At 38.9% G+C, this 15,960-nt stretch overlaps 3 protein-coding genes across 3 annotated transcripts; 1 reads left to right on the top strand and 2 right to left on the bottom strand.

The window, feature by feature from the left end:
- Window positions 1-231: 231 nt before the first annotated feature.
- Window positions 232-5,820, bottom strand: LOC103405224 (uncharacterized). The gene is made up of 9 exons (XM_008344199.4): window positions 5,331-5,820; window positions 4,167-4,376; window positions 3,896-3,998; window positions 2,469-2,548; window positions 2,308-2,385; window positions 1,820-1,911; window positions 1,176-1,287; window positions 755-880; window positions 232-669 (listed from the first exon to the last, which is right to left on the bottom strand). The coding sequence occupies exons 1-9, from the start codon at window positions 5,748-5,750 to the stop codon at window positions 559-561; spliced, it is 1,332 nt and encodes a 443-aa protein (XP_008342421.3). The 5' UTR covers window positions 5,751-5,820; the 3' UTR covers window positions 232-558.
- A 3,740-nt stretch (window positions 5,821-9,560) lies between these two features.
- On the top strand, window positions 9,561-12,178 carry LOC103405225 (beta-glucuronosyltransferase GlcAT14C-like). Its single transcript, XM_008344200.4, has 4 exons — window positions 9,561-10,478; window positions 10,767-10,842; window positions 10,966-11,075; window positions 11,257-12,178. Exons 1-4 carry the CDS (start codon window positions 9,938-9,940, stop codon window positions 11,805-11,807), a joined length of 1,278 nt encoding a protein of 425 aa, XP_008342422.3. The 5' UTR covers window positions 9,561-9,937; the 3' UTR covers window positions 11,808-12,178.
- A 2,222-nt stretch (window positions 12,179-14,400) lies between these two features.
- LOC103405226 (B-box zinc finger protein 32) lies at window positions 14,401-15,734 on the bottom strand. The gene has a single exon (XM_008344201.4). The coding sequence runs from the start codon at window positions 15,474-15,476 to the stop codon at window positions 14,664-14,666; it is 813 nt and encodes a 270-aa protein (XP_008342423.3). The 5' UTR covers window positions 15,477-15,734; the 3' UTR covers window positions 14,401-14,663.
- Window positions 15,735-15,960: the final 226 nt, after the last annotated feature.

Raw genomic sequence — 15,960 nt, 5'->3', positions numbered from 1 at the left:
TATTCAAAGCAAATAAATATTCTAGTGACAACAACTGATAAGGTACATTAGGGATCACTAAGCATTGTGAAAGGATTCATAAAATCCCAAATAATTTGTTATTTGCTACCTACCTGTAGCACATAGGGTGTGCCGTAGGACTTAGGGCCGACACAACATTCTCATACAATCAATCATTTTAATACTCTGTTTAGTTAGAAACCACACTACTAGACTTGACAGATTCATAAATATTATCAAGACCAGTAAATTATTGAAGCACATGACGAGAGTAATAAGAGGAGGCAGAGTTCTGTGTGTCTAAGATGAAGGGTGTCGGTAGCACAAGGGCCACCAGACGTCTAAGAACAAGACACACCTCGCGTGCAATTCCAAACTAAATAATGGAGCTATTACATTTCCTATAGGTTAACAGAATTATATATAACTTGACAAAACACGGTACGGTTATTTTTTCCCCAGTTCGAAACAACAGCGACTTGTTTTACAGTCCATCCACGCCAATCAGTCCATTCACTTGTAAGGAAATGCATCACGAGCGAATCCCTGTCATCACCTCTATAACTTGAATACTCGCCCTTTGTTTATCACTTTTCGGAGAGCAACCTTTGCTTCCTCCAGTGTCTCGACAGAATGGCCTTCGTCAAATGATATCCTCTGTACGTTGAACTGCAAACGGAGTGGAAGGTCATTTTTAATCATAAGAAACCGGGTAATGTTAGAGATTTAGAAGGTTGTTACTTTAGAAACCTACCTGTGCACCTTGGCGGACCCGAATATCAGTTCCTTTGCTGTCTATGGATATGAGAGCGGCATCATCCACCTCAGACTCGGCGGATAAAAGCTCTTTTAGGGGCTTCGAAAACATTGCATTGAGTTCCTAGATGAATAGAAAATTAAAACTGAGTAGGCCTAACTGGCAAAGAGGAGTGATATGCAAATCTGCAAAATTTACTTGGGGAAAACAACAATCAACTTAAAGGCCCCATACAAGCAGATAAAGACGAGCATGCTAAAAGTTGACCAAAATCTATCGACAGCGTAATCAAAGCACGAAGGAAATATCCCTTGCAGCACTATGCATACGTGTGGTTAAGATTATTGAAAATTCAAAAGTTCCTATTAGCCTTTACATAATTTTCTCTCAAATAAAAAAAAAAATTGAGAGTGTTTACCTTCAGGTTCTGCTCCCCTCCATTAACTGCAATCCTATCAGGCTGCAGGGCCTCGTATTCTTTGACGTCGACCCAAGCAACAGTGCCAAAGCCACCAATGAAATATATGTCGCTGCAAGAAATCAAAAGAAAGTTTCAGCATGCCAAGAAATGAATTTAGTACCACTTTTGATCACCTCAGAAAACATGGAAATATTTGGCCAAGGAGTTTTACTTCTACATGGTCAAGGCATCACTTAATTCATCGTTAGGTACAAATTCCCACTCCAACACGCATTATTATTGTGCCCTAAAAGTTCCATTCTGTAAGAACAAGCAAAATAGAAGGGCAGCATCCTGCACCGTGGATTCTACCTAATGATTCATGGTCAAAACTTTACCACGTAATAAGAAATACAACTAGCCCGCCCCAGTTGTAAATGAACAATGCTTTTAAGAGGACATTGACACAGGTATACTTCAGGAGTCCGTAAAAAGTTCCCTGTCCCAAATTGGTTTTGATAATTTATGGTTCAGAAGAGCCTAGCAGTCAAAAACCAATTACAGACACAATGCGCAGAAAACAACATGAAACACAAGAAATTTTTTAGTCATGGAATCAACATAAACAACACTAATTACTCAAACCCAAACAATTCACCAACCTTATGTTCTGCATCCTGAAGTAGTAGAAGTTTCCCCATTGTTGAGAAGGCCCCTGTTGATGCTTTGCTATGTATTGCTTATGAGCCCATTCCTACAATCACAGCCAAATGCAATGAACCTACTGCTAATTGTCTAGTAATACATTGTCTGTCCTCTATCACACATATTTAACTTGTAAGCTAAACATGTAGCAGCAACAGCTGCGAGTTATAAATACGCTGACAACTCAAACTTTTCATGACCGGATTCTAAGGGCAAACTGCAAGTCAACTATAGAATTAATCCAAAAACGAAGAATTGACCCCAAAAATGAGCTTCAAGCACCTAATCTTTTCACTACTATCTGCTAAATCATTCATTTCACATTTTCACTTCTTACAGGTGAGAGCTTCTTGTTGCAGATCACCACTGTGGCTAGTGGAAGAAAAATAAACTTGTGCCCAGGTAACCAAATACGTCCTTGCCAGGGTATGGGTTAGAAAATCACCTGTTCATGCTCTGGAAGTGGGTAGACATCACCAAAAATGGTTACCCTTGCATTTGACAAGCCGCTCCATCCAGGAATCTACACGAGCTAACTTTTAACAATATCCAAATGGAGAACAATAGAGTAAATAAAGCCAAAAGAGAAGCAATCAAATCACTAACCTGCACAACAAGTGTGCATCTTGGATCAGCTAACAAATTCCGAGTATGGATAGCCAATGGTGAAAACGAAAATATAGGATCTGCATATCATCAACGAATAATAGATTGATGAGTCGGGGGTCCAAAATACAGATCAAAGAAAACAAAATGGTCCAATATAGAGGATGACAGTTCAAATTGTCAACCACCGTAAACAAAGACAAAATAGACTGCTAAACAGCCTCCATGCAACTGTTCAAGTTGTACAAATAAAAAGGGCTAATTATCACAAATGGTCCTTGATGTTTTTGGAGATCCATAATTTTCGTCCTTTATATTTCACTTCAATCAATTTGGTCCTTCATGTTTGCTCCCACATATCAGTTTTGGTCACTGCCATCCAAATCCGTTAAAAACTCCATTACGGTGCTGGCATGGCACACAGGACCCACAACTATACTTATTTGTTGCTATGTAGAATTTAGGAAAAAAATCAACTTAATAGCTCAAAGTTTTTAAAACCATAAAGAAAAACTTTAAAACCTCATCCACCAAAACTTAAAAACCTATTAAAACACACAACCCAAAACTCAAAAACCTCATCCGCCATCCCTGCCCCCCCCCCCCCCCCAAAAACTCTGGGTCTGGGTGCACGACCTTGGCCGCACAACCACTCCAACCCAGTTGCAACCCTTCAACATCCCTGCCCGTCAATGCCCTTCACCACTCACCAAAAATCCACCTACAGACTTCCCCAATCTCCCAACCTCCTTCCCAATTATCTATGTGAGGCACAAAGCCCCCCCCCCCCCTCCCCTTTTATCTCCAAATCTTGTTTCCTCAGCACAAACCAAACAGACACACCTTAATGGTTTTCATAATGAAACCCATGAAAGAATTGGTGGTTGAATCAAATGAGCTGAGGCACATCTCTGATTCTCCAGTCCAACTTCATCTTTCCTTTTTTGCTAGAGGAGGGGGGTTTGACTGGTTGAATGGGTTGGAGGAGGGGGACGGTGATGGCCTCAGCAGAGAGGGGATGTGAACGGTTTATCATTTTCCTTTACCTATTTTTTTTCAGTTTTGAAATTAAAACATTTCTTAAAATTTAATTATTTGCGTAAATCCATGTGGCGTCATGTGATTGGTGTTGTGGGATAGCACACATGTGCCAATTCAGCACACAAACAGAACTTTAAACAAATTTGGATGGAAGGACCAAACTGGTGTGGGAACAAACATGGAGGACCAATGAATCAAAACATAAAGGACGAAAATTATGATTTTCCACAACATTAAGGACCATTTGTGATAAAAACCCAATAATAAAAAACATGGTGAAGAGGATTTTTAGAGACCACCTAGACTTAAACTTTATGTGCAAATTCTTTTTTACCGAAGGATGACAAAAAACTGATTAAGAAAAATGTAAAAGTTCAATAACTTACGCCCTGATGAATCAGGTGCAAAATCAACTAGAGAACCAAATGGATATCCTTGTCGCCTGTGGTGCATGCGAGACATTATGGTGCACAAATGAGCAAATCTGGCCTTGAATGAGGAAGCAAGACGTATTTAGCAGCTTAAAAATAAATAATCAGCTAGCTTATTAAATCCTCTTCAAGTGAAAAAAAAAATTAAAAAAAAAAAATATATATATATATATATATATATATATATTCATTCAGAATCAACAAAAATAACAAAAAGTGTCTCTACCTGCTCCATAAGATTGCGTACAGCTAAGGCGGGACGGGGTAAACCATGAGCTGAAGTTGCACTCTGTACCCCGCCAGAAATTGGAGTTCTAAAGAGCCCAGCTCTTGTTCCACCTCCTGATCCACTAGCAGAAGGGGATGTAAGAGACATATCTACCATTAATGCCTCATCCACATTCTTCTCACTACTTTCGAAGTGATTTAAATCGCCCTTCAGAACAAGAAAAACAGAAACAGACTATGATCAGATACAATTATAAAATCAGAGAACTATAAAACATATATGTACTGAAAAGAAGGGACCAACACTGCAAAACAAATGTGAGAGACCTAATTGTCAATTCTTAAAAAAAATTCAAGCGTTTATAATTCCACATTGAAGCTATATGTAATAGAACTACATGTCAAAAACCACCTTGTGCTGAAGAGGTCATTCCAAAGCAACATTTAGAGCTTGGTTCGCTGTTAAAAATCATTTAACCACAAAACAAAGGGTGGCAAGTTGGCAAGGGAGGCAATGCTCTATGGTGTCCCAAACTCACCTACTTTCTGAATGCAGTTTTAATAGCAGGCTATGGAGGCATACAATTGAAGGTTTAAAGTTGAATTTTCAGTGACATTCATTGTGAATTGGCTAAATGTGCATCGCAAAAAGTTTCTCTCTACTAAATCGTCTGCCTGTTTCGGACCAATCTGTTGTATGACCTATGGTTCGAAGAAACCAGGCATTGTTCACATATTGCTCCAGCACCGGGGCATATTTCTAGAATAGCCCTTGTCGGTGTCATTGCTGAGCAATGTTTTGGAATATCAAGGATTTAACTCACAATTTTAGCTATCTGTGATAGTTGCCAGATTCCTTTCTTGATAAAGATTGTTGATTTTTCAGCAAAACCAATATGTCGGTTCCAATACATGTCAAATTCTTCACTTTTTCTTAGATCACAAAAGTTTAAAAGTCCTACAAATAAAAAACTAAACCAATATCAACAACTTACACTCCAATTTCCACTTATTTGCACTTCCCACAACTACTTAACACAAAATACGATTTAATCAAAATTTTAAATTAATAAAAAAAACATACACACTCACAAAATTGCTGAAAACTTCACAAATTAACACAAAGACAAACATATGCAGAGAAAGAAGCAAAAGCAAATACCTGAGAGAAAGAGAGAGTGTCTTCGGAAAGCAAGCCGAACCCATTATTCGGAGGCCTCAGCTCTTCACTTTCGCCGGACCCAGAGGCCTCCCCGGACAGAGCTCGAACCCGAAGCCCAGAAAAACGAGAACTTTGACTGACTTTCAGAAACCCACTTCGATTATTCGGCGTTCTGATTGAAGTAGGGTTGTTCAGAACTGGGTGCGCCTCCGGAACGAAGGCAGAGCTTGCGAGGGCTTCCATGGAGAATGTACAGAGACAGAAAGAGGGTGGATTAAGTGTTTGGTTGGATGTACTGTAAACTGCGGAGGCGAAACTGAGTGACAGATTTTGGGGTTGGAGATGGTGATTGTCTTGGGTTTGTCTTACGTTGTTTGCCCCAAAATCTGTGTTTTTTTTTTTTTTTTTTGGATGTGGCATGCAATCGAGGAAGGTGATAAATTTGGGTCCTAAACTATGAAGTGAGGATGCTCGTCGGATTCTTTTACGAGTTGTCGGGATCCTCTAATTATATCTGTTTATTATATATTGTGTAACAAATTTTTGTTAAGTACTATTTATATTCAATTTTAAATAAAAAAAATTTACAATAATTTCTAAACGCACGACGTAGGATGAACGAATGTAATTAACTGAAAGAGCTTCACTAAATTTTATTTTAATTAAAAGCACTTAAAAAAATATTTAATTAAAAGGACACAAATTACCCACTAATTTAATTTTTAGGGTTAATCTTAGTTTACTATTCTGAAGTTTCTTGGGTTTTAGCATTTGGTATACGAAGTTTTTTTATCCCAGAATGGTACCTGAAATCATAATTCTAGGACACTTTCATACTTCTGTTAAGGTTGTTATTAGATCCAGCATTTTGATTGTACACAGGTTGTTGATGTAATGTAAATAGAATGTACATGCAAACCGAAATTCTTATTCTACCATGTTGGTTCAGCTATCTGTTTAGTTTTTGAATTATTTGGAAATACCTGTGTTGATTTGTGGCTTCGTGGGATTTACAAAAGTAAAATGTGCATTTTCTAGATTGATGTGATTGAGGATGTGATTGTGTTGTTGCTGCCTATTGAGTATGATTCATTGCTAGTTGTTGTTATCCAGATTTTGTGTATCTTTTTATGGAAATAATTCATAGCTGTTGTGGATTGCGGTCTCAAAACCCGCAACAGAGTGCGGGTAATTTTTCTAGCCTTATCCATTTCTGTTTTCTTGAATTTAAGGTGCTCATACTGTTTCCATTTTTCAATTTACGTCTCATTTTTGTCAGCTGAATTTGAATTTGGGAAACAGAGAGGCAAAAAAGGGTCTTCAATTTGTCAACAATGCCACGATGCAGAATTCTCTTGAGAGTTCTTCAGTTACTTTAGTGTAAAGGTTAAGGGACTGCAAAAAATGCATGCCAGTGAGAGGTAGGGATGGGCACGGTTTGGTTCGGTGCGGTTTTGAGTGAAACCAAAACCGAAACTGAATTTTTTTGTGGTTTTGAAGCCAAAACTGAAATGAAACCAAACCGTTTGGTTCGGTTCGGTGCAGTTTGAAACGGTTTCGGTTTGGTTTTTAAGAAAAAATGTACAATTTGCAATTTAACATATTAATAAGCATTTCCCAATAGCAATAAGAAAAAGACATTTGTTATGTAAACAATTAGCATGTTGCATGCAGTTGTGATGTTAAAACATGTTTGTGCAACAAAAGGGTGTCTCGTACAATGTTTATCATAAAACAAGTTGAATAAATTTGAATTCATTAAACATGAGCAAAACTTTAATACTATAATATGTGATATCATGCTTCAAATGAGTGGACTTCATTAGATCATTGTTCGACTCTTGATAACAAGATTAGTCCACCCTTGTACATATATGTGTGTGTGATGGTATAAAATAACAAAGGTCCTTCAAGTTAATGAATGAAAGAAAGTGATGAATGATGAGATTCTAGTGTGGTTGAGTCTCATACTAAGTGTATAGATTCTAACAAACAACCAATTAAAACATGAAATATAATATAGACATTTAATTAAATGTTTATTAATATTTGCGGTGCGATTTGGTTTCGGTGCGATTTTCAAAAGCCAAAACCGAAACCAAACCGTTTTCTATGTTGCGGTTCGGTTTCAAAACCGCAAAACCAAACTGTTCGGTGCAGTTCGATTTGGTTCTTGTTCGGTTTCGATTTTTGATTCTAAGTGCCCACCCCTAGTGAGAGGTGTATTATTGACAGTGAGAGGTGATGGAAACTAGGTCAGGTGCATTTCAACCCGCCCACATAGTGGGCTTCATAAAGATAAGACATAAATTGAAACTTGACTGGCCCAAACTACTGGCCTTATTAGGGGTGGGTTCAAAAACCAAACTGAGGCCAAAAAAAACCGAAACGAAAAAAAAATCGAACCGAAACTGTGAAACCAAATTGAACCGAATTGGGTTGGTTCGGTTTCAGTTTTTGAGGTTCGAAAACCAAACCGAACCTAACCGAACTGAATATATTTTAATTATATAAAAAAAAATATTACACCCAAAAAGGTTCAAACCCATTCCCACTTGGTTGAGTATCTTCCACTTAAACCATCTTGATAGCAAGTTTTTTCTTGCCAATACCATTATGAGTAGCATATTTAAAATAAGTTGGATCATAATTGCTTAGTACGTTGTCAATTCCCATCTTTCATCCAATCCCCATCTTTTATCTTTCCCAATTCGCATCTTTCATCTTTCCTTAACCCTGGCCGAAAAAACCATCTTTCCCAATTCCCATATCTCTCTCTCTCTCTCTCTCTCTAACTTCAACTCTCTCACACTCTCAGAGAGTACAGCAATGGCACCCATGAGTCTTCCTCTCTCTCTCTCTCTCTCTCTCTCTCTCTCTCTCTCTCTCTCTCTCACTCTAAGAGAGTACTGCAATGGCACCCATGAGTCTTCCTCCTGGATTCAAATTCTATCCAATGGATGAAGAGCTTGTTGCTTACTATCTAGATCGAAAAATCAATGGTCGCACCATTGAGCTAGAAATTATCCAAAGGTTGACCTCTACAAATGTGAGCCACGGGAATTGCCTGGTATGTACTTGATTTTGTTTTGTTCGATCTGCAAGATGGAGGTAAAGCTTTAATTCTTGGCTTTCTGGGTGAACAGGAAAAAAGAATAAATTGTGGGTTTTATTTTATTTTTTATAATAACTGATGTTGCAGGTTTGTTAATTCATGTGTTCATTATAGGAATGCTTCATGGATTTGACTACAAGTTTGTTAATTTTAATAACTGATGTTACAGGTTGATTTCTCACTGAGAATGCTCAAGGTAGGGAAGCACGTTCTTCAAGCTTCAGATTTAAACAAAAAAAAAAAAAAAAAAAAAAGCCCGAACCCGGCCGAAACCCAACAGTAACTTCGGTTTGGTTTCCGATTTCGGCCAAAAACCGAACCAAACGGAACCGAACCCAACCCTAGGCCCTATAGTATGAATATTTTTTAACTCATATTTCATAGGGAGCAAAGGAGAAATTTTTCAGTGCGATGGAGACATGGGTGGTACACCACGTATTTTTATATAAGTGGTGAAATTTTTTATTTTTTAAGTTATTTACTTTTATAACACACATATCTCACCATTTGTATAGTGACACGTAATGTATCACTTCGTGTACCGGTCACACTGAAAAATCTATCGGGAGCAAAGATCATAATCTACTCCAAATTTATAAAAAGACGAGAAAATTTGTATAAGTAGAGGTAAATGATGACGCTTTTGAAGTATCAATAATATCGTCATTCTTCAAATACGAAAAGAAGTAAATATATAAGAAAAAAACGAGAGTCGAACTTTTGCAATGCTCTACCTTTAGGACTAGAAAACCAACATAAAAAAAATTGGTTTTACTCGAACGAGGGACGAAAACATAAGCAACTGTGTGCAAGTTTGATTCCAACGAGGTCATCATCCCCTGTATTTCTTATTAACACACCCAATGAGTTTGATATCATCCGTGTGAAATTAATGGGTGCTCATCGTCGGGTCTGTTTTTTGGTCCCTTGAAAAAGCACCACGCCAAGAATATATTTTTAGTCTTTCAAAAAACTAGCATTTCAAAGTTTTCAGCCAATGACAAAACGTTCACTGTTACACCGACAAGCGGTGCTACGCAAATGTACGATCAAAGTGCATACGGTTAACAAGATTATGATGACACTAACATCTCAACCAACAAAAAAGCCACATCTCAACTCTCTCTCTCTCTCTGTTCTTTTCAGAAGGCCTGACAAAATATCTCCTTGTTTTCTTCAGAAACCAGTCTCCCCAACCGTGTTCCCACAGCTGCCTTTTTCATTTGTTTTGGTACAACTTGATCCCATGAACCCTTCACCAAACTCAACCTTTTTTTTCAAGTTCATGGATTCATTTTTCCTCTTCTTACGAGCACTAAAGCTACTTCCATCTCTAAGGTTTTGTCCAAGCTTTTGGATTTGAATGGTTTTTCTTCTTCACTAGAGCGATATTCTAATCTAAGCTAAACTGCGGTGAAGGTGGATTTGAACTTTAGTGCGTAGGGGAAGCATAGTCCAGCCAACTTGACTACGCCAAGATCTTCGCATTTGAATGGTTTTAAAGCTTCCCTCAATGAGAACATCAAACATTTCTTCGTGGTGTTCGGGTTATCTTCTATGGATCCTAGCACTTTTGGTTACTTTAATCTTGTTGGGAGCAATTTCAAGATCATCTCCCAATGTGTTTTCTAGATATGGAAACAAAAACCAACTATCAGTGGGAGTGCCATTGAAAGGGAATGCCAACCCCCCTATCTTTGCTTATTGGATATGTGGAACTAAAGGAGAAAGTGAGAGGATTTTGAGGCTTTTGAAGGCAATATATCATCCGAGAAATCGGTATTTGCTGCAGCTTGATTCATGTTCGTCGGATTATGATAGAGGGCAGCTAGCTCTCTCTGTTCAAGCCGAAGAAGTTTTTCGAAATTATGGAAATGTTTATGTTGTTGGGAAAAGTTTTGCCCTCATCCAGATGGGGTCTTCTGCTCTTGCTGCCACACTTCATGCTGCAGCATTGCATCTAAAGCTCAGTACAGATTGGGACTGGTTCATCACTTTAAGTGCTTCTGACTATCCCCTCATGAATCAGGATGGTAAGTGCTTTCACATCAAAAGCACTTATATTATCGGCAAAGTCACTTAATGCTGAACATCATTTAAATCAAGCTTGAAAGGTTTAAGGATTTAATTATCTGTTTTGGCTTATAAATTTGATCTTCGGCTTTCAGTACCCTCAGGGCGAGTTTGATAACCATTTCGTTCGTTTTCGATAAAATGCATGCACACTTGGGAACTTGATCACTTTAGTTTGGAAACCCATATTGGTTAATTGATCAACGTGATTCACTGACTAGGAATTTTTTCGAACTCTTTCTGTTCAGATCTGCTCCATGCTTTCGCTTTATTGCCAAGGAATACCAATTTTATACATTTTACAAACAAGACTGGCTGGAAAGAGTAAGAAATATCAGCCTTTTGACTAAAGTGACAATTTACGATGTCCTGAATTAGGCACCTTGCGTTTTTCACTGACAATTTACGATGTCCTGAATTTTCTAAATGGAAGCTGATTGTCCGCAGGCAAACAGATCGAATCGTTAATGACCCTAACTTATATCTTCAAGAGGTTGCTCCACTTTTGTATGCTGTAGAGAAAAGAACCATGCCAGATGCTTTCAAAATCTTTGGAGGTAAGTTGCTCTTACTGAAATTGAGCATGAAATGCGTATTCAAAGAGAAACTTTTGAGCGTGATAGTCATACTGACACATAGTGTTACTGAAAAACTTCTCGTATTCAACGTGTTATAAGATTAAAACAGCTGCAAGTTGGAAAAATTCTAAAGTTTGATCATAACTTGTGAAATATATAGGTTCGCCTTGGCCGATTTTAACCAGAGATTTCATGGACTACTGTGTCAAGGGATGGGATAACTTTCCCAGGAAGTTGCTGATGTACCTCAGCAACGTGCCTTACCCTCTTGAATCCTACTTCCACACAATCATCTGCAGCTCACCTGAGTTCAAAAACTCTGCAGTGAACAATGACCTAAGGTACATTCTTTGGGACACGTCTGCACTCGGAAAAGCGAAAGTCCTTAACATGTCACACTATGATCAAATGTTAGCAAGTCGAGCGGCCTTTGCTAGACCATTTCAAACAGATGATGATCCAGTGCTAAACAAGATCGATGAGAGTGTTCTGAATCGGACTTCGAAAGGGTTGGTTCCGGGAGAATGGTGCCCTGGCATAGGGAGAAGTAAGAGCTTAGAGAATTCAACACCTGATAAGGAAGAGTTGTGTCCAAGTTGGGGCAACATTAACCATGTCACCCCGGGTCCTCGCGGCGTTAGTCTCCGAGAATTTTTGGCTAAGCTTGCTGTAGAAGGAAGATTGACAACCGGTCACTGCCAAGAACACTGATAATTTTCCAAGCTTGCATTTGGAATCTTTCTTGAATCAGATGATGATGATGATGATGATACATATATATATCATCATGATACGCATATATAAGTGTGTGTGTGTGTGTGTGTGTGTGTGTGTGTGTGTGTGTGTGTGTGTGTATTACAAAATAACACTTCAAACTGCATTTGAGTAGAAGGCTTGGCTTTCTACTTGATTGAGGTATGTATGGTTAGTGAATCAGGAAGATAAGATCTGCATTCTCTCCCCCTGCATTTGATGACAGATTCTGATGTTCGATTAAACTTTCTTTTAGCCTGTGTTCGAAAAGGCTGTGAAAGTTGCTAACTGACAATAATTTTTAGTATTATTGAACGATATTGAGGACATGTGGTTGGGTTAAGTTACACAATCAACTAACACTAATTCAATATTGAACTCGTCATTTTATAGCAATCTATACTAATACTTCACGCTTATAAGTGCAGATAAATATTATTTGACCATAAAACCAATGACAGCTGATAATTATCTTTCATTATTCAAAATCATTGAACTATGTGCATATATGGGGCTACCTAGGACATTTTACCCGCCCCTTGCACCGAAGTTTTGAAGTCCCCTCCCTCTAAACTTTGTAATAAAATGCTCACGAATACAATAGGACGATATTTTCCGATAATTTTCTTATGTTTAGGCTCACTGACTGTTTCCTTGAACCTCCATATTTTGTACCTTGGAGGCTTGAACATATTTTTTAAACAATGTCAAGTTACACACACACACACACACACACACACACACACACACACACACACATATATATATATATATATATATATATATATATATATTATTTCTTGATGTGTGGTCATACATTCTTCTCTCTCTACCGGCGAAGAGAAAAACCTAGAAACGTCACTGGTCATGGATGCAGAAAATAATTGACATTCAACCAACTAAAGATGTGTCTTTTTCATAAAAATAAAAAATAAAAAATGTGATGCAGGGTCAACATCTTAAACAACCTGAATCCAGAGATCTGTGCCATTCATTTTAAATTATGCGGTCCTCATTAGCCTATTCCTTTACTCATTTCATACAAATCAAGGGTGCGAATCTCTCTTTCTTCAACGACCTGAATCTCCGAATCCTTAAACTCTGGACATAAAAATTCAGAGACGATCTCAACATCTTTATACCTTTACGTAATTAGATTAGACATATAATTATAGATGAGGGTAGTACAAAGATGGAAATGTACCCTTTGCAGTGACAATCATTTAATTAACACCAATTAAGAATTAGTTAATTATGGTTGAAAATAATCCCCTCACTAATCTCTCTTTTCATTGGATTCTTGCAACAACTTCCAACCGCAGCCACAACCAAACTTGTTGACTGTTTCTTTCTCCTCCACCAAACCTTCTCAATGCCTCAAAAATCAGAATTCCCCACATTTCAGTCCTCACCTTTATAATTATTAACTGTTAATATCTGCTTTACTTTATTATTGACCCCTCTTTTTAGAGTGACTCGCACGGAACAACTATACCACAATTGTACGTTTTGGTACAATAATACAATTTTTTCTTCTCCACATAATAGTGCATTATTGGACCGACATACCGAGTGTTGGTGAATCTGATTTATAAAAGTTGTGAGGGTTGTAATTCGTGATTGGCACAGGACTTTGAGGCAGCCAGTGCTTGGAGGAGAGAAGGTATTGTGTCTGTAGCAGATCGAATTGATGGCAGTTTGGGAAGGACCCTGGTTAGCAGAGCGTATGGGTGCACAACAGATTGTGGTCAAGAGTGATATGCTCATGCTCTTGCTGCGATTAACGACCACTCTAGGTATTGCTCCGCCATTGGTCTGATTGCGGGAGGACGTGTTCTAGGTAGCGGCTCCCTAAAAGCTATAATGGGAAACCCTATAGATTAGCTTAGTTTGCAGTGTCAACGAAGTAATTTAGTTCGAGAATCCACATGTTATTATCACGATCTTCTCATCCAAGATTTGATGTAATTTTCATTTCAAGTCATTAATATATCGGCTCTTTAAAATTAAAAAAAAGGTACCGACCTATTTTATCAATTCCATTACTATGTCAATCAACTTGCCTATTTAGTATTCCTATTGGCGGAATCCCATCATTCTAGTAAAAATAGATTTTTCTTTTCAAAATTACGGTTAATTAGTTGTTGGATCCGTTGAAGGACATCACAACCATCGCCTACTAAAGATTTGGTCCACATTTAAATCTCTCTTAACACTTCACCAAGAAAAAATGGGGCATGTGTGGCTAATTTTCTGCTCTCACATCTAAAAATGTGGACGAGAGGTCACTCGAGAGTCAAACTCTTGTCGTATCATGAATATAAAGTAAAATCCTCGGCCGTAGGACTTTGAGCCCTCGTGGTCTTAGAGCATTAATAGCCATAAAACATTTCAATATTATCTACTCGTGTGGAGGGTGTCCATGTATGAGATTTTTATGAGCAAGAATGATTGTTTAATGTTTTGGCATTTGATGTAAACATTTCAATTCGAATTTAATATTGTCTACTCTTTGACAACAACAAAAAAATAGCCATAAAACGGTCAAGAATTAAACCACTAATAAGAACCAAAATTAATGATGAAAATGCGGCCAAGATCGATCGATTTTCAAGAATTTCGGGTTGTGATCTAAAAAAAATAGAAAAAAAAAAACGAAATTACAAAGTTAATTTAATCCTTTTCCCCCACAGCTGGTGCCTAATTAAATGTTCTACTGACTAATTAATCACCATCATAATTGAGTCTTGACACTTAGAGTTCACACGCGTTCATTGCACTCGCACGTGCGAAAGGACTCCACACACCCAAGTCTCAGCATTCTGCCCAGCCTTCCTCCAGATCGTCCCGTCGTGCGCGCCTAATTCTCAGCTCACTCCCGAGCTTAGCTTCAACGGCTAGGATCAGCTTAGCCGGCACCCCGGATAGCACCTCGACCCGTCTCAGATTCTGACACGTAGAAACCGATCTATCCCCACGGAATCTCAACCCGAACCAAAACGACGCCGCAAGGGATACTCTCAGAGGCACACCAGCCAACCGCTCCAGGCAAAATCCCGACGCATTTGAAGCAGTCGAAACCACGGCAGCCGCCAAATTACCGTTCACCCCAACGCTCTTACACCAATTTACGAAACTGCCCTCTGCTCTCGCGTCCACTCGCCTTGAAGTTCGTGCTCGCGCACTCGGTACGCTATAATTTCTCTTGGCGCCGGAGAATTTCCATAGCATATTCCTCTTCGCGCCGGGGAATCTGTGCGGAGTATTTGAACCGGAAACCTCCGTCAAGGAGCTCTCGGATTTCGGATTCTCGTATCCGGTCTTTGTGGTCCCCATTTCTGTGCTGGATATGCAGGCGGAACAATCCGACGATGACGACATGGCGTCGCCGTCGCAGTCTCCGGAAAAAATTTCAGGCGAGCAGGAGGAGCAGAGAGAGTGATGATCAGGGGTTTCGGCGACGGATTTGCAATTAGAGCAGAGAGGGTGGCGGACGTGGCGGGCGACGAGGAAGTTGGCCTGGTGGACGCGGGCGTCGCAGCGGGAGCAGAGGAAGGCGGAGTCGGAAGGGCAGTAGAAAGAGGCTTCCTGGTCGCAGAGTTCGCAAGCCCTGAAAAGTTTCTTCATTTCTTGATTTCCGGCGGAGAGCAGAAGAGGAATGGAAGTTCGGAGACGATTTGGGAATTCGGGGAGGTGGTGCGGTGAGAGGATATGTGGGTGTGGCGAGGGGGATTATATGGAGAGAAATGCGGTTATGGAGGATGAGAAGGTTGTGTGTGAGTTGAGTGTCCGTATTTTGGCTTTTAAGACTTCCTCCTCAAACACTCAACTCAGTCTCTGTCCACATACTAAACCTCCTCTCTCTCTCTCTCTCTCTCTCTCTCTCTCTCTCTCTACATATATATATATATATAATATTCCAACTTTTGGGTTTTGCAACCTTCACTCCTCTTACTTTTGATTATTCATTTAATCCCCAATTAATTATTTTTCTTAGCAAACCTTCTATTATCGGTTTATATTAATACCAATAAAGTAAACTTCGAATACATGAAATCACCCAATGTAATAAAGATCACTTGAAATTTTTTTGCTTTCTCTTTGTCTCCTT

This window comes from Malus domestica, chromosome 17, assembly GCF_042453785.1.
Source record: "Malus domestica chromosome 17, GDT2T_hap1".
Classification (NCBI taxonomy): Eukaryota; Viridiplantae; Streptophyta; class Magnoliopsida; order Rosales; family Rosaceae; genus Malus; species Malus domestica.
Note: the sequence above shows the minus strand (reverse complement) of the source record. Positions and strands in the feature narration are given on the sequence as shown.